The sequence below is a fragment of the Magnolia sinica genome, chromosome 16 (assembly GCF_029962835.1).
Source record: "Magnolia sinica isolate HGM2019 chromosome 16, MsV1, whole genome shotgun sequence".
In the NCBI taxonomy this organism is placed as follows: Eukaryota; Viridiplantae; Streptophyta; class Magnoliopsida; order Magnoliales; family Magnoliaceae; genus Magnolia; species Magnolia sinica.
The window spans coordinates 17,733,944-17,753,643 of record NC_080588.1 but is presented as its reverse complement, the minus strand read 5'-3'; the positions used below and the strand labels follow the sequence as shown (position 1 = coordinate 17,753,643).

The following is a 19,700-nucleotide window of genomic DNA, read 5'->3' as shown; positions in this document are numbered from 1 at the left end:
GCTATCATTGAAACATTCAAAGCTTAGATTGAACAATGAACTCCAACATTCATTGATGCTCTAACAACTACATTCATTAGCAAATTTGTATGCCATCAAGCATTGAATTCTTAACCATGAGGGATCCTTAACAAGCTTTTAAAGGCCCATCAATAACTAGTTAGAAATCACCATACGCTTGACCCAAAAACTTCAACATCTTCAACGAAGCATTATCATACAGTTGCAGTATAAGGGAGCTAAATATCTTTCCATTATTCAAGAAGACCTTCATCAATTGCTTAATGAGGCTCACTCACTTTTAGGTAAGTATCAAGAGTCCATTGTTTCTGGAAACCATTCCTTGTGTAGGTTTGGGTTTCAAAGTTTGAGCTTCCAAACTCAACAAGTCCTTGTGTAAGCCTCCGACGAGAGAGTGCGTTTTTATTGTCCTTGTGTAGGACTTCTTAAGTTCTTATGCTAGACTTGATAAGGCCTTGTGTAGGCCATCGACGGATAGAAAATGTGTACCTTGTGTAGGTTGTAAAGGTTTATGGTGAACCTAATTTAAAACCATCTGAATAGTAAAATTTGGCACACTCTAGGAGAGAGTGGGTCAGTCAAGAGTAAAGTAGGCACGTAGCTAAACCACTATACATCGTGTGCATTGTGGTAAATGATTTAAATCTTTATTTTTTATGTTTGGTTTAACAATATACTTTGTTTATTTTCTATAGCAAACATGTTTGACAAAATGCATGAATGATGTGGTTCACTAAATAGACTATGTTTATGCACTTCTTCTCACTTAAAATTCTTTACTTGTGTATCTAGAAGTAAGTACATGTTAATAGTTTAAATAAATTTTGAAAAGTCATATTGACCCCCCTCTAGGACATTAGACATATCTTTAAGCTTCGCTTGTAGTGGTAAAACCACAATTTCATATCCAACTCCTCCAAGACTTATGGATTGCCAATAAGAATGATGACTCCCAAAGTCACCCTTAAAATGAAGAAAGAAATCGAGAGGCTGCTGAAGGCAAGGTTCATCAAACAAATCAGATATGTAGATTGGATTTCAAATATCAACTTGTTAATCAAGAAGAATGAGAAGTTAAGGGTCTGCATTGATTTCAAGAACCCAAATCTTGCAACTCCTAAAGATGAATACCTTATGCTAATGGCAGACCAACTAATCGATAGGGCTGCGGACATAAAATCATGTCCTTCATGGACAACCATTCGAGGTACAACTAGATCTTCATTGTTGAGGAAGACATCTCGAAGACGACATTCCGATGCCTCGAAGCGATCGAGACCTACGAATGGTTTGTGATGCCTTTTAGACTCAAGAATGCAGGCTCCACTACTAGAGGGCCATGAATGTTATCTTTTCATGACATGATCAGCAAGTTTATGGAAGTATACATCAATGACATTGTGGTAAAATTAATTGATCTGAGGGACTACTTTGCTGATCTAAGTAGATCCTTCGAGTGTATGAGGAAACACAGTCTGAAGATGAACCCTTTGAAATGCACATTTGGAGTCTCTACTGGAAACTTTGTAGTGTTTCTCGTTCATCAATGGGGCATAGAGGTCAACCAGAATAAGGGTTAAGCCATCATACAAGCAGCGTGCCCTAAAAACAAGGAGTTGTAAAGGTTCATCAGGCATGTAAATTTTCTATGCCGATTTATTTCAAATTCAACAAGGAAGATCAACCCCTTTTCACAACTCATTAAACGAAATGTTAATCACGAATTTGTTTGGCAATCGGAGCATCGGGCCGTTTTCGACCAGTTAAAGGAGTATCTCATGAAGCCTCTTGTTTTAATTTCCCAAAGAAAGGATGGGTCATTTTGATTATACATCTCGGCCACCGAAGAATCAGTTAGAGCGTTGCTTGCACAAGAGAACGACGATAGGAAGGAGCAGGCCATTCATTGCTTGTTTAGGACACCGCATGATGCCGAAAGGAGATATTTGGCCATCGAAAAGCTTTACTAGTATTATACTTCTCAGCTATTGAGCTCTATCATTATCTGATGACTGGCATGGTCCATGTCATCTCATCAATAGATCTAATCAAATACATGCTTACCTGACCAATCTTGAGAGGTAGGATAAAAAAATGGATCTTGGCCCCATCAGAGTTTTCATTCCGATATGTTCTATAGAAAGAAGTTAAATGCCAGGCATTAGTAGCTTTCTTAACCGATCATCCCATGTGTGTCGATGATTAGATCACAACAGAGGAACTAGAGATTCATACTATCCACATAGTTCCATGACGACCCACATTTAATGGGTCACATACAAAGCATTCTTCTAGAGCATGGATAATCATAATCTCTCCTACTATAAGAAGGGAGGAGTATGCATTCTAGCTTAAATTCGACTACACCAACAATAGGGTCGAGTATGAAGCACTTATTATCGGTTTAGATATCTTGGTGGAATTAGGGGCTAGAACCGTCTAAGTCATTGGTGACTCGTTACTAGTCCTGAATCAACTAATAGGATAATATAAATGCAAAAGCTCGGCACACTACCACATTATGGGACCGTTGTGTAGCTACTAGACGATTTCGATGAGGTCACCCTGAGGTATGTCCCTCAAGAAAACAACAAAGATGCTAATGAGATGGTGTAGATTGTGACATGGTTGAAGCTCGTAGAAGGAATATCCGAGAGGTTTCTCATAGTACAAAAACGTTCATTACTGGCACACAACAAAGGGCTTTCATTATAAAGGTAGCATCGTTGGATCTCAAAGTTAACGACTGGTGGTTCCCAATTATACGATATTTAATGAGGCAAAGTACGAGAAACGAGAGGTCAGTGCGACGGATCTCCCTGCATTATCTAATCCTAGACAACAATTTGTGCCAAAAGGAACCGATGGCCTCCTCTTGAAGTGTCTAGAGCGAGATGAGGCCATGATGGCCATGAGCGAGGTGCACGAAGGCATTTGCAGAGCCTACCAAGTAGGCTAGAAATGCGATGGATAATCCAAATGTGTGGTTACTATTAACTAACGATCCATAAAGACTGCATGAACTATGCGAAAGGATGTTAAGCATGTCAGAGGCATGGCCCTTTCCAGCATGCCCAACATCAGAGCTACATCCGATTATAAAGCCATGACCGTTCTAAGGATGGGCTATCAACATCATAGGATAGATATATCTGCACTCCTCAAAATAACAGAGCTTGATTATTATCTTCAACGATACATGTTCAGTTATAAATACGAAGGGACGAACTCTTAAGCTGTCATTAGGAAAATGAATCAGAACACGCCACATGGCCATGTTTATAATAGATCTAATCATGAATCTGGTCATGATATTCTCGGTGAGACCGTCTCTCACAGTCATTCCAAAATGAGAGATCTTCCTAGAGATGTTCGGAGAGGCTGTAGCGTTTGAGAAGATTCCGAAGGTTTTAAGATCAGACCGATGTCCAAGTGAATCTAGCCATGATTCAGACCCAAATCAGGAAAAACAAACACATTGGCTTGGGTAGGTCCGAAACCATGCCTCGCTTGAAGTAAGGAGAATTCGAAGAGGGCCTGAGGAAGGCTATGATCTACCTAATGACAAATCAACGTCGGATAGATCCATACCACTCATTAAGGAGATAAGAAGAGATAGAGAGATTACTTAGATGCCCTACTTGATGATCCAATCCGGTGGTCGTGGTTCCATTGGGATCAAAAGAATGAGAGATCTCAATGTGATGAATCCGGCCCATCTCAGATAAAAAGATTGATGTCTGGTGTCAAATCCCACTCCTATGGTCAAGATTCAAGTGATCTATATCATGGGCACTCAGATGAATGGTTGTGATCAGTGAGGGATGCTCCCTTGATCAAGTCTGAAGAATCCTATAAGGGAGCATACACATATAGGAGTGGAAATCTGGAATCCAATGGTTCTAGACGTTTCAGAGATCTTCCTAGTTAGGAGATTCTAGATCTGCCAAGGAGACTTTCTTAAACAAAAATTCTGCGATGTGAGAGCGAAGGATCTAGGACTGACATGGAAACCATAGCAAGGATTTCATCACCTCGATAAGCTATTAAAGGAGCAATCGAAGAAGAGCTCGAGGCCCTATGCCAAACACAATAATTTATTTTTTTAGATTTATTGTTACCTTTCAATTTCTCTTTTCTTTGAATAGCCTAACCTAGCCAAGTTTTTACATAGCCACTGCCAACGGCTCTCGTTATAGTACCTTAGGAGTAGAAGTAATTTCTACAGCTTTCAAATTTAAAACCGTGATCACCTAAGTTTCGATTTAGCTGATCACACCGGCTTTGATTGTCTGTTCTGATAGATGCATTAGGAAATTATCAATTTTTTTTTTTATATCAATTTTCTTGTTTATTATTACTTGGTTGTCTCACAAGTTGTCAATTGTAACAAGCATCATTTCTACATATTAATGAAATCGACAACATTTTACCTTATTTAATTAGCTTGTGCATACTTGTTTCTTTGAAAAGTATTGAATTGAGAATGATGGTGAAAGAACGAGTCATTAAGTCATAGAGTTAAGTATATTATCACGTGACGAAAAGAACTCATTTAAAATGGCTAACTCTTAGCCTTTTATAAATTACCTCAACGGAAGCATAAGCATTGGTGATTGACAAGACCTTGGATCTTCGTATTTAATTTGCTCAACTTAATGCAGGAACACCAGCTGTTCAGTTAAACTCCGGGTTGAGTAGACTTTGGCATGCTCTTACGGTATAACCCACACACAAAAACTGAACATACACCCTCAATCGCACAAGTGGCTCAGTTTGGCAGCAATACCACACATCATAATTGCACACAGTCTAAATATACAGGCCTTCACTCACAATTGTGGCCACCTGTTTGTTTGATTGAATTGTGTAAACAACCCCACAATGATACATGTGTTTTATCTACGCCGTTCATCCATTTTTTCAGCTTATTTTAAGACCATTGGTAAAAGATGAGGTAAATTGAAATCTCAAGTGGAGGACACCCTCGTGATACATTTGTGCTTCAACGCCCATCATTAAAAACTTCATAGGGCAGCAAAGTTTTGTATCAATTTGATAGTTGTGCTTTCCCTTCATGCAGTTTGTGTGACCTGAATCCTGATCAACAAGTTGGATGACAAATAAACATTACAGTAGGCCGTAGGATTTTTTAATGGTAGGCGTTCAATCACTACCGTTTCCTATGATGTGGTTCACTTCAGAATTAGATCCGTCTCAGTTTTGGTGTCATGCCCTAAAGTTAGATGGAAAAGTTGATGAATGGTATGGATGAAACACATACATCATGGTGGGCCTACAACACTTATCAGTATCAATACCTCCCTGGCCACCCTTTCTATGTGGACCGTATGTTGGAGTTCTGACCGACCATTCGTATTCCCAAGGAGCTTTGGTAAGCCCAGACACGCGTGCGATACAGCTCACACACGCCACATGTGCCAGTATGATATGATATGTCTAAGATCTCATCCATCCGTTAGAACAGCACCGCCATATTGATGCTGGCCCACATAAGTTTTAGAGAAGGCTGATATTTGTGTTGTCACTTTATTATGGTGGCAATCATCTTATTAACGGGTTGGATGGCGTATAAACATCACGGTGAACCTCAGGAAGAAATCAATGGTGGGCGTTTCCATGCCTATTGTTTACTGTATTGTAGCAAACTTGGGTCTTGTGTCTAACTTAATTTTTGAGCTATCGCCGTGAAATGAGCTAGTGGACGGAGTGGATTTTAAAAACACATCATGGTGGGCCCCGGTTTGTACTGCAGGAATTTCTCCCCACACAGACTCACGTTGGAAGCAGAGCAGCCCAGATAACACCGGAAGCGGATTGACGTTTGAAAGACGAGCACCTACGGTCCGCGAGCTCCGAGTTGTACGAACGGTTCAAATGATACGAAAGTTACGTGAGCCCACAATGATGTATTTATTATATCCACACCGTTTATCAAAATTTCTGATATCATTTTATAGTATTAGCCAAAAAAGGTGAATGATATCCAAAACTCAAATATACCATCCCAAAAATAGCAGAAGGATAATGATTTTCACGGTTAAAATATTTAGAGGGCCCACTGTAATGTTTATTTTCCATCCAATCTGTTCGTAAGGTCACAAATACCTGGATGTAGAGGAAAATTGATCCGAAACTTCTGTGACCATGGAAGGGTTTAAGTGGTAGTCCCTTCCCATGGTAAACGTTCAATCCCCAACTGCTTTTTACAGTGTGGTCTACTTTATCCTTAGATTTGTCTTATTTTTAGTCTCCAGCCTTACAGCAACCTCACCAAATGAATGGACGGTTTGGATATAACACATACCTCATGATGGGACCCACATAACTTGCCAACGTCAATACACCAGCTATATAGCTTGTGTGTGGTACATTGGGGACGGAACTGGATGGTATTAATGGGATATGATCCTGACATCTAATCATCTGTTTGGATGGTTGGATGTTACTCCAACGCGGTATACCTTGTAAACTGCACACACTGCATAGGGATTCTTGAAATCCCTCCTTCAATTTCGCCCGTCCCTTGATACAACTTGGGATACCGGAAGAGACCACAAGCGGCCCACCGTGATGTATAACTTCTATCCATAATAAGGTCCATTCAATATATAGAATTGGACCAAAACAAATATCAATCCAAGGCTGCAGTGGACTACACTATAGGCAGTAACGATTTTAAGGACGCCCACGGTTGAAAAATGCATGATGTATTACAATATACTTTGCAATTTTGAACACTCCCACAAGTTTACAGTCAAAGGATGACTGATTTCCATTACCCATCCAAACAGAAAACAACCCGGATCATCAATCATTGACAGTCCTCTTATTACCTAAAATCTAATTTCATCTCACATAAGCCACTCTAATGCAATGTCCTAAACTGGCCCAGTGGGTGGTTCCCTAACTATGGGGTTATTTTGATGTATTTATTGTATATCCATGCCATTTATAAATTTTTTTAATCTCATTTTATAGTATTTTACAAAAAAATATAAAAAAAATAAAATCGTCTCAAGTGATCCACAACACAGAAACAGTGGCCATTGAATGCTCACTATTGAAAACTTTTCAGGGGTCAATATAATGTGTATTTCCCATATAACCCATTGATAAGGTTAGTACGGCTTGTACATAGGGAAACATAAATATCTACTTGATCCAAAACTTTAGTGGCCAGAAAAAGTTTTAATGGTTATAGAATACTGTTTCACGTGGTGTGGTACACTTGATACTTTGGATCTGCTTTATTGTTAGAACCATGCCTTAAAATTATATGTAAAGACTGATTCACGGCGCGGATATACAGTAAGTAAATCAAGATGGCCCCACTGTCAGGGAAACACCTTATCCACTGTCCAGACTTGATACACGTTTAAGATCATTCCATCTCGAATGACTTCCCTCCAAAGGGATAGTTCCTCCACTGTCATTTCTTCTCCTGTTCCTCTTCTTCTTCTCGCAGTGGAAATGGATCACCAGGAGAAGAATCTTCGTCGTCCACATGTCGCACTCCTATACGACGAGAGGATGTGCAGCCATGCCAACCCTAACGATGAGGACCACCCGGAGACTCCAGAGCGGATCAGAGCCATCTGGAAGAAGCTCGAATCCCGAGGAATCCCTCAAAGGTTTACCCATCTCTGTAGAAATCTTGGATTCTTTTTAGAATTTCCGTTTTTGGCGATTCGTCCTCTTAGATGTTCCCTAGCGGTTCTGCTGTCGAATTTCTTGGAATTTTTTATTACAATTGGTTGTGAATTTTGTTGTATTATGATCTCATTTATGGTCTGGTGAGTTTTATCGGCATGGATGGACATGGCCCGTGGGGCCCAACCACTAATGGGTGGGTCCTACATAACTTTCCCGCTACTTCTCTTTTTTCGTTTCGTATTTTCAAATTCGAAATGAATTTGAAATTCGATTTGGATGATAGAGAGATAGAAGAGGTTGGATCAGAATAATAGTCAGTTTGTGTCCATCTGGCCCACCCTTATACGATCCAAGCCATTGATAGTAATCCGGGGCCATTTTAACTGTAAAATCAGAGGGGTGATCAGACTTCTCTGCTCTCGTAGTGGTTAGGCGGACTACTGGATGTGCATCATAGATCTTTGGCTGGTAGCCTCGGCAATGGCAGCCATGGCCATCACCGCCTGGAGCAGCCGTAGTAGCGGCACCCTTTCAACAAAAAAATAAAACAAAGGAGAATGGGAAGTCACGATTGGAAGGGAAACTTAGGTTTTCCTTTTTGGCTTGTGATTCAAGATCAATGGCAGCCATGGGCGATGAGATTTTGGGAGATGGTTTTCTTAAAACCCTAAGTTCAAAACCTAAGTGAGAGAGAGAAAAAGAAGAAAGAGGGTCATGGGCTTTAGTTTCCGGGTCTAACTTGGTTGTTGGGCCTATCTAGAAGGGCCTGACTTCTTTTAGGTTGAAGCCCATTGTAAAATCCAAACAAATTTATTCAAGTGAGAGAGGAGGTTGAGAAAAAGAAGAAAAGAGAATGATAGATTCTTTTTGGCATGGTAATGGGCCTATCTTTCAATTAGACCTAAATTAGTGTGTATTATGGCCCATTTGTAGCTAGGGCTGTACATGAGCCGATCTAGCTCAAAAGCTCGGTCGGCTTGGTCTGATGTAACTCGGTTTGACTTGGCTTGAACGACGACTCGAGGTGAGCCAAGCTTCATATGACCCAGCTCATTTTGAAAACGAGCTGAGTTCGAGCAGAGTGGAGCTTGACTCAGCTCGACTTGAACTTGGCTAGGTTTGAATATAATATAATATACTATATTATAATATATTATATTATATTAATGTATATTTAAAAACAAAAAAACCCTACCCTACCTGTCCCTTTCTTACATTTTCCTTTCCTTAACCTAACCTGTCGTGCCCGCCCGAGCTCCTCTCTCTCACTCTCACGAGCTCCATAGTCCACTCTACCAATCTCTCTCTCTCTCTCTCTCTCTCTCTCTCTCTCTCTCTCTGTCTCTCTGTCTCTGTCTCTCTCTCTCTCTATCTCTCCCCTTCTCCCCACTTGGCCACTCGCCCGAGCTCGACTCAGCGTCTGCCCAGCTCAGTGTTTTTGCTGCACGGCTCACACCCACCCACCAGACTCACACACACACTCTCTCTCTCAACAGCAAGGTACCTCTAATCTTTGAATTTTTTTTTTATGTAATTGTTTGAAAATAGGGAAATCCCAAATCCAAAAATTGAGATTTAGGGTTTTGAATCTTTGATTTGGGGGTCAGGTGGGGCTAGGTTGGGCCAGGTGTGGTTTGAGTTAGAGCTGGGTCGGGTCGGGTGTGGTTCGAGTTGGGGCTAGTTTGGGTCGGGTGTGGTTCGAGTTAAGGCTAGTTTGGGTTGGGTGTGGTTTAAGTTAGGGTTGGGTTGGGTCAGTTGGGTCGGGTTAGGGCTGGGTTGGGTCGAGTGTGGTTCGGGTTGGGTCATTTGGGTCGTGTTGGGTCGAGTTGGGGCTGGGTTGGGTCGGGTGTGGGTCAGTTGGGTCAGGCGGGGCTGGGTTGGGTCAGGTGGGGCTGGGTTGGGTCGAGTTGAATTTTGAATTAGATTTACATTTTATATTAGATTTGCATGATTTTATTTTTTAATAATTACATTTGTGTAATTATATTATATTTGAATTTGTAGAGTTGAATTCTAATTGTGAATCTATGAATGAATATTATGGATTACACTTATGGATTAGATTTGCATGATTTTTTTTCCTTATAAAAATACTTTTCTTACAAGAAAAGGGTGTGCAACAATGTCTACAGATGATCCATCCACCAACATTTGACATTTCGGTTCCCAATTCTACTCTTCAAACTTTGGAAGAATGAAGATTCAATGCAACTTGTGTGGGGCAAGATTTGTAAACAAAACAAATTGGCTTAGATTACACTTCTCAGGTCGAGGAGAGACACAAAGCCGTGTCCCACAGATCACGGGAGGTACAAGTTTTATACCAGGCTCTCATAGACTCCAATAAGAAGCCTTTAACCCTCTCCCCCATACCATCACAACTAGTCACAAGATATACCATAACAGGAATCCATAATAGAGAGAGTGAAGAGAATTAGTAAGAAAGAGGAAGAGGAGAAGGAAGCTAGATTGAGAGCTTTGGAAGAAAGGCAATTAAAAATTGCCTTCAAGTTAAGAAAGGAAGAGGCAAAGGCAGAGGCATTTAAATATCAACGATGTCCTTCTCGATGACATGATGCCGAAGCAGGGCTGAGCTCAACTAGCAAGATGCCATCGAAGTTTATCTCCAGACTCGCCTCATTCTACCAGATCCTGGGTACTTCGTATAGATCATCTCACCAAAAAAGTTTGAAAAAGCTAGCTGAATCTATTTAAGAATATGATGGAAAAATATACCCACCTTCTGATTCAAGGGAGGTTAACGAGCATCTTGGAGAAGATACCACTAGCTTGGGCATGGCTGACGAAAATGATGGATCCGATCCCGGTTCAGATGGAGGAGATGAATATTAAGGAAAACATGAAAATTATGAAAGATGTATTAAGTTTTTTTTACTTGTAGGGATTAAATACACTAACTTAACTTGCCTACTATAAATACACAAACTTAACTTACATTTAAATTATTATCTCATTCTTTTTTATTTATTTATTTATATATTTCGATATTTGTTTTTTAAATGTTTATGTTTATGATTCTTTGTTAATTGATGTTGTTAATTAGTATTTATGCCACCTAGTGGTTTAGCAATGTATCCCTCCCGTTTAGGAATTCATATTGAACAAGTACAGTTTTCGATTGGAAATTTTTGTTTTTATGGAATCCTAAATTGTCCCATTTTGGACAGTTCGGTACCATACAATGTTTAGATTGTCCTTGTTTTCAGTTTATATGTAGTTCGAATTTCGGTAGCATCTCCTTATATTTTCTTCAGATATGTGGTTCTTTATTGATTGATTGCCTCTATCCATGTGTAATGGATTACATGTGACAACTAATCATTATTGAGTTGTATATATATTTAGAGAATATGGGGAGATGTTGTCGAAATTTCAGTTCACATGTAAATTGTATAAGGAGACAGTACATGGTATGTTATCGAATGAGATAAAAACATTTAGTACCTCTAAATAAAGACAAGTAATTATAGGTGAGACATTTATAGACAATTAGTAAACAAAATTTGAAACAATTAGGGACAATCTATAGTTATGTATATGTATGTACTATGATGGATTTATTGATTAAGGGACTATTTAAGACACTTTGGTCTTGCAATTTATGGAGGCGCCTCGATATTATTTGTACTATATAGTTATATACACATATAAATGTGATTGACTAATTACTTTAACCTGTAGAAGCCCTGATCTTACCTTATCCTTGCTATCTTTTGATTTATAGATGACTAGTGAGGAAAACCCAAGTATCCTCGGTGCCGGTGCGTGTCACATCTCTTCTTGTTGTGAAGGGAGATGTGGTGGAAAACAAAGTTGAAACGATTTTAGGTTCAATGAAAGGAAAAAAAAGATCAATGGTATGAGAATTTTTCAATGAGATCATGCTACCAGATGATTCGGTTAAGATTAGATGCAAGTATTGTAAAACTCTTTACGGCAAGCATTTTGATTCTTCTGCTACTAATTATCAGAAACATCTTGATAAATGTGCGAAGAGACCAAGAACATCGACTAGTGGAGTCTAGTAGCTGCTTTCATTTATCGCTTCTGAAAAGGACGACTCTTAAGCTACACTCTCCACCTATAAGTATGATCAGGGAAAGCTAAAAGAGTGCTATGCAAGATTGGTGATAGTTGATGAGAAGCTGTTTAACATGGTAGAAATCAAAGTATTTATCGGATCTTGCAAATTCCTTAATTCTAAATGTGAGAAGACCTCTCGTCTTACTATGAAAAGAAATTGCATGAAGATGAATGCAATTGAGAAAGAAAACTTGAAAGCTCTTTTAGTATCCGTATCAAGAATAAGTTTGACTTAGGATAACATCGAATTAAAGAATGGGATACATGTCATTAATTGTACACTTCATGGATGCATATTGGAAACTCCAAAAGAAGATTATAAACTTTCGCTTCGTTCTTCTTGGTGTAGTTGCATTTACAATTGTCTTGTTGAGTGAGGCATCGAAAAGAAAATCTCCTCAATAACTTTAGATAATGCATCTTCCAATGACACTTTGATTTCTTTCTTACTTAGTCAATTCAAGGTAGCCAAAAATTTATTATTTGAGGGTAAAATATTCGAAGTCAGATGTTGTGCCCACATACTAAACTTGATTGTACAAGAAGGGGTGAAAGCAATTGACCCCACGATTGCCAATGTATGAGATAACGTCAAATATATAAGGGGGTCACCTTCAAGACTCAGTACGTAGAATGATATAATTCAACGTTTAGATTTGAAATCTAAAAAATAGTTGAAGTTAGATGTTTGCACACACTGGAATTCAACTTATGAAATGTTAGATACTGTTTTAGAATTTTAAGTTGCATTTCTTGAACTTGCGGCGCGTGATAAAATGTACACATACGTACCTAGTGATGAAGATTGGATGAAAGCCGAGCAGGTTCATCAATTTCTCAAAGTTTTTTACGACTGCACGAATATTTTTTCTTGGAACAAGTATCCTACGACAAATCAGTTTCTTCCAAAATTTTTTTTCTCATTATGAATGATCTAAAAAAGTGTCCTGATGAGGGTCTAGATTTTTTTACAAGTGATGGCTCTAGAAATGCAAATGAAATTCAATAAGTATTAGGCTGACTGTCATTTGTTAATGGCTATTGCAGTTGTTATGGATCCACAATACAAGATGGTAATGGTTAGGTTCGTTTTTAGGTCTCTTTATTCCAATTTTGAAAGAGTTTCAACTGAAACCGCCATTATTCATGTTGTAGTTGAAGAGTTGTTCACTTCATATGTTGGTACTTTTACGTAATATCTAGTACGGCAACTCCTCAATTTAGGCCTAGTACTTCTACTGGAGGAAAGTGACTTCGTGATTTTATGTCTTTTTTGTACGAAGAAGAAACAAAGATGCAAAAAAGTGAATCAGAAGTGGAGAAGTATCTAAAGGAGCCAACCATAAGGTTACAAGAAGAGGATTTTGATGTTTCTTAGTGGCGGAAGTCGAGAGCTCGTGAATACTTTGGACTTTCAGTGATGGCACGAGATATATTGTCAATTCAAATTTCAACCATGGCATCAGAATATGCTTTTAGCACGGGGAGTAGGATTCTAGCAAGTATCGAAGCTCACTCGCCTTGAAAACAATTGAAGCACTAAAATGTATACAAGATTGGTTGCATCTAGTTTGGGGTGGTAGCAGTTTCGATGTTGAGGAGGATGAGGACGATAATGGAAGTCAAGACGAGAATGCATCTAAAACTGCATGAAGGAATGTATACTTTTAAAGTTTTGTTTAAGCTTTTGTATTTTGTAATATATCTTCACCTTTTAGACTTGATATTGTGGCATGTAGATAGTATATGTGAGACTTTTTTTTTGGACTTGATGTTCTGGCATGTGGGACCTTTTGGACTTAATGTTGTTGACTTTTAATTTGTATTTTGTAGCAAAAAAGATAATAAATTGATGTGAGAGCAGGCTTGCCTTGACTTGATCCATTAGCTCACCTTAAGCTCGCATCGAAAGGTTTGATAAACAAGGCAAGCTCCAATGGTAAGCTCAAGGGAGAGCTCGAGCTCGCGGAGAGCACGGACAAGTCAAGCAAAGCCAAGCTTGGTCCACCTCGACTCGATGTACAACCCTATTTGTAGCCAAAATACGTAAGCTCCACTTAATGAAATCCATAGACAACAAGCTCCGATACCACTGAAATTTAGCTTGAAAAAGTGGGCCCACAGGATCCGATGATCTACATGATACGAGACTTTCGCAAAAGACGAAGATCTACGATGCACGTCCAGTGGTCCGCCTAACCACCACGGGAGCAGAGAAGTTTGATCACCTCTCTGATTTTACGGTTATTACGGCCTCAAATTACGATCAATGGCTTGGATCGTATAAGGGCGGACCAGATGGACACAAACTCACTATTCCTCCTCTCTAAGATTTGGAACTACTTGATACCATCGAGGGATACTTCCCTCTAATTTATAGAACGAGGGATCGGGAGATGGGGGATGAGTTTGGATAGTATGAGGATTACCCTTTCTGATCTAACCTCTTTCGTATCTCTCCCTCATCCAAAATCGAATTTCAATTTCATTTTGAATTTAAAAATACGAAACAAAGTCTCAAAAAAGAGAAGTACCGGGAAAGATATGTGGGAACCACCCACTGGTGGTTTCCCACAAGTGGGCCCCAAAGGCCCATGTCCAATAATGGATCCAGAGGACGTCATTGCCATACGGATGCATTGCAATATGGGATTCGAGCTGTCCGTATGGTAGGTCTGGGCATGGATGGTACACTGATTAGGGAGCTGGCTTCGGTAGTGATCCCTCCAGCATCGACCTTGGTACTGGTCAGTGCTCTGTGGGCTCCACCATGATGTATGTGTTTTATCCATGCCATCCATCCATTTTTTTCGGCTCATTTCAGGGGACGAGCCCAAAAATGAGGTAGATTCAAATCTCAAGTGGACCGCACCAATGGAAAGAGTGGTGATTGAACATCGACCACAAAAGTTTTGGATTAAACTGATACTTGTGTTTTCCTTTCATCCAGGTCCGCGTGATCTAATCAATAGGTTGGATGGCAAATAAGCATTACAATGGGCCCTAGGAAGTTTTTAATGGTGTGTGTTCAATCATCACTGATTCCTATGGTGTAGTCCACCTGAGATTTGGATCGGCCTCATTGTTGGGCTCATACTCTAAAATGAGTTGGAAAAATGGACGGATGGCGTGGATACAATACATACATCATGGTTGGGCCCACAGAGCTTTTCTAGCATCGACTAATACAGACGTAGGTACTAGAGATGTCGCTATGGAATCTGAGTCCCATTGGTTAGATGCCACTAATTATTTGATTGGTGGACTCTTGCTATATTAATTGTGGACGACAAAGTATTTCAGTTTTTAACCATCCGTTTGTAAGCAGATAATCAACTAGTTAGGAACACCTAGGTTTTATTCTGGCCAATCTGCCGTTGGGTGCATCAGATGGACCTTCTGGGTTGTTCAACCATTGTTTTGTTGGTGATGGGATTTGGATGCATGTTGTTCCAATTCTCTAGACTGAAGTTGTCAATGTCTTACCAAGTAGGGAGTTGATATTTATGCTTGCCTGATGTAGGACATGAAATTAAATATGACATGCAAGATTTCAAGCTTTAAATCATACCAATTTTAAACAATCACAACATTCCACGTCCTACATGCGATGAAACATTCAATAAGGGGAATCTACGGGGGTCCAAGCCTACACACGTTTAGGGCTGGATCAAATAAAATTATAAACCAAACAATGCCTAAAGGAGTGTAAGATTCATCCTCTCTTGTAAAGGATTGTTCCCCAATTCAAGAGATTCACCATGTTTCAATTCGGGGAAAGTCTAGGGTTTGCAAAAGTTAGAAAAACTTGGAATTTGGGATTATCTAGGGTTAGGGTTAGGGATTTAAGGCGAGAAAGGATCGAAATATGGGAGAGAGAATTACGACAGTCCACACATGTGGACAATTGCCCAGCCAAGACGCACATGCGTGGGTTCCTATCCGCACGTGTGTGGGGCCCACGAAACTGGAAACGGCCAGCTAAGGGTTGGTTGGCTAGGGGAAGTACACCCTCATGCCAAGTTTTAAGTCGACCAGCGATCTAGTGTGTGCGTGGTGCTCTGTTGAAGTTTCGGCCCCCTGGTGGGTCAGAATCTAAAAATCTGCTGTAGAGGAGAATTTGGGTGCAAAGAAAAGATAAGTTTGAAGATAGGAAGGCTGTGGGAGATGATAGATGTGGGGTGTAGGAGATGGGGACGATTTAGGATGGTTGTGGCTTTGCACCACGTAGTTAGCCCTTTGAGGAAGGGAGGGTTTCACACCCAATTAGCTTCTTCAACTTCGAGGAATAGAGAAGACAAAAAAATGCAGAATTTTATTCATAAACTTCAATGAAAAAAAACCTACATGGGATTGCCTGATTACCTTAAACCCCAAAAGTCGCGTCGTGTGCGCACACTATTACTTAGAGATGAAGTAACAAAAATAACAGCTAATCAATGCAATCAGATTCGTTCATGATGTTTCTAATAACGATAATAACCAAAACTCAAAATCCTATATCATCTAGGGTAGTGGGCCACGATCATGAGATCCAATGGTGGAATCTCTATGATGATCGGGTCCACTCCAATGCTCCATAACATGGCCCCCTAACTAAGAGGTCCTCGATAGATGTCGTCGTCGATCCAGATCGATAGTGGGGCTTTCCACCTCCTTGAGTACGTGCGTAGGGTGGGGAGCGTCCGCGTGCGCATGATGTCCTCATCAACTCTTCCCAGCTGCGAAGATTTCGCCACTGGTGAAACAAAACTCCTGAACCGTTCCAAGATGTCATGGTCAAGTCTCTGAAGCTCCTGCTCAGTGAGCCATGCACTGTCTGAAGTTGGGCGTGACTTCCACTTGATCAGGAACTTTTGAAATCCGCCGTCCGACGTCGATACTGTCTGATGCTCCAAAATATCCTCTATCATTGATCCTTCGCCTGATTTCTTAATGCAATGAATGAATGTGATGTGCAAAGGACTCTGCAGAATCTGATGACCTATGGGACAAGGACATAGGGACAAGATCAATAGGATTCCTAGGAACAACATCACACCAAAGTGTGACTTTATATGATCCAAACTAGGGCTGTTCACAAGTCAAGCTAGCTCGAAAAACTCGCTCGACTCGGCTCGAGTCAGCTCGGATTGACTCGGCTTGAATGGCTGATTCGGGCCGAGTCAAGCTAATTATTTGAAGCTCGAGTTGAGTTCGAGCCGAGTTCGACCAGGGGGCATTTCAACTCGACTCGACTTGAAGCTCGAACTTGAGCTCGACTCGGCTCGATTAATAAATATATTAAAGTTGTGGGGAATGCGGAGAAAGTTGAAGTGGGATCTCTTTGCTTTCACCCCAACAGCGAAGAGTTTGATGTTGGTGTTGACGATCTCTTGAATCCAAAATGGTATATTGTATGGAGCACTCACATGAATAGACATATCCTTCCTGAATATGTTGTGAGCTACATGTCCTTAAATCATCTGCAAGGTAACAGAAACTGCGCTTTTGTCTGAGCAGCAACAATACAGGTGGGTCCCACTTTTTTGTGGTCCCAGATCTGTTCAAAATCCTATCCATTGGAAAGTATGGCCTTGATGATAGGTCATTCAGAACATACAATTGTTTATGCTTTTGGCCTATGGTTCTTCTATTATAGGACCCACACAGATGGATTTTCTGGACTGTTGAAAGATGGATTATACCTTATTTCGATTGCCGGGCCAAACTAAAAATGAATTTCACCTGGAGCGTCATGTAAAATGCATTTTTTAAAATTTTTTTTATTTAGCTTCTCTTCTGAATCAATGGAGGAGGATCAAGAACATAATCCATTACTCTCTCACCCAATAAGCTCGAGGTAAACTCGACTCGACTCGAACCACTAGCTCAATTCGAACTCGACTTGACAACTTTGGCAAACAAGCCAAGCTTCAATGTTGAGCTCGAGCTCGAACTCGAGTACAGCATGGACAAGCCGAGCCGAGCTTGGCCCACCTCGACTCGACTTGGCTCGATGCCCACCCCTAATCAAAACTGAATAGGAACAAGACAATTGTGCGAGACTGGACTAGAAGTTTCATCAACCCAAGACACTCTATAAGGTTGAGGATGAGCTTCAAGCTTCAAGCCTAAACGGCTGATAGTGCCAGTTGATGCTATGTTGGTACAACTACCACTATCCACGATCATCTTGTACCTTTTATCACCACATTTTGCGTAAGTATACAAGGTTGTGTTGCGGCGCCAATCGTCAGTATTATTTGCTTGTGCAAAGGCACAACGCACAACTGCAGGGGTCGCAGACTCTTGCGCTCTCTCTTCCTCATCACTAGGGGTTTCTGCTGGCTCATATTCTTTCTCCTCACCGTCACTTTCTGGGTGCACTACTTCTACTTGCCCATCAATAAGGAACACCTTGGTGCCCTCTCTCGTGCTACACTGGTGGGCAAAGTGATCAAACCCCTGATATCTAAAACACCTAGTCGTTTCACTTTGGCATGAACTAGACCCAACAACTCCTTTACCCTTATCATCCTTGGGCCCAGACTGAACACTATTGGAATGCTTGTATTGATATCCAGTGCTGGGCTTAGCCCCAGAAGGGTTGGCCTTAGCGCCACAATCTCGAGGCTTAAATCGCCTTTCTACAGTTGTTTTAAGCTATTGCTCGACCTCCAACACTACTTGATACATCTGTTTAAGAGTGTCTAAGTCCTTGGCGAGCAACTCTCTCCTAGTGTCAGAACGGAGGCCCGTCTTAAATCAAGCAAGAGTGAGTATGGGATCCTCATCAACTTCACACCGGGTCATGTACTCTTCGAACTTCTCAATGTATTCAGCCACACTCATGGAACCTTGTCGAAGAGACTGCCATTCTTCAACTAACCTCAATTGATAAGAGAAAGGGAGGTACTTTTCCTTAAGAGTTTCTTTCATTTCTTCCCAATGGACTATTGGGGGCTCCCTCGACCTTTTTTTCTTTCACTCCACAGTAGCCCAAAACCTCTTTGCTTGGCCCACAAGCTTCATCTTAGCAAATTAGACTCGACGAGCATCCGACATGTCGTACCACTCAAAATAGTGGTCCATATCCGCCAACTAATCTAGAAAAGCTTTAGGGTCCAAGTGGCCATCACACGTAGGGGCCTATACTCCAACTACCTGGAGGAATCGCGCGTCTGGGTTATAGTGATCATGATGCCCGTCGCGGGGTGGGTGTACGGGTGCGCACCCATGATCAATTCTTTGACCACCTCCATTCATTTGTCTATCCTCTCGACCACCTGCCTGAGATTGGGCATCTTCCCCAATGGTGGGGTTTGCCCGGGGCGGAGGTCTCTAGTTGGGTAACGCGCACATTAAGTTGTTCAAAGCTTTGGCCAATACGTTGTTCCAAGCACCTACCCAAAGACTCAAACTGCCGTGTTATATTGTTCATTGACTCTTGCAATTGCTCTATGTTTAGTGTAGGGTGCAAGCTAAAACCACGACCAGTACATGTGGGCATACAACTGCTCACTCAACTCAAAGACCTCTTAATACAACTATATGCGTCTAAATGAGACTAAATGATCCTATAGGACTCTATATGAGGGAAACTACACAACGCTACTAAAATTCCAGCAACATAATTGCCCAAATAATTCGTTAACAGAAAATTCAGTCATGAAAATTGGGGATTTTCTGACAACAGAAAATTCAGCAGTCCATGTTGTGAATGATGGGTCTTAAACAGCCCTATATGATGAGACTTAATGCAAAATAGATGTGAATATACTAATCCCTAAACATGCAATGCATTCCCCTATGAAAACCCTAAGCTCTGATACTAAATTTGATGCAGGACATGAAATTAAATATGACATGCAAGATTTCAAGCTTTAGATCATACCAATTTTAAACAATCACAAAAT

General features: G+C 40.6%; 1 protein-coding gene across 1 annotated transcript in view; it reads left to right on the top strand.

Annotated features, from left to right (window-relative positions):
- Nucleotides 1-7,419: 7,419 nt before the first annotated feature.
- LOC131229126 (histone deacetylase 5-like) overlaps nt 7,420-19,700 on the top strand; it is an 89,365-nt gene continuing 77,084 nt past the window's right edge. Inside the window, exon 1 of the mRNA XM_058224999.1 lies at nt 7,420-7,676. Within this exon, the coding sequence (XP_058080982.1) occupies nt 7,441-7,676 (236 nt within the window). The 5' untranslated portion in view covers nt 7,420-7,440. The remainder of the gene's footprint in view (nt 7,677-19,700) is intronic.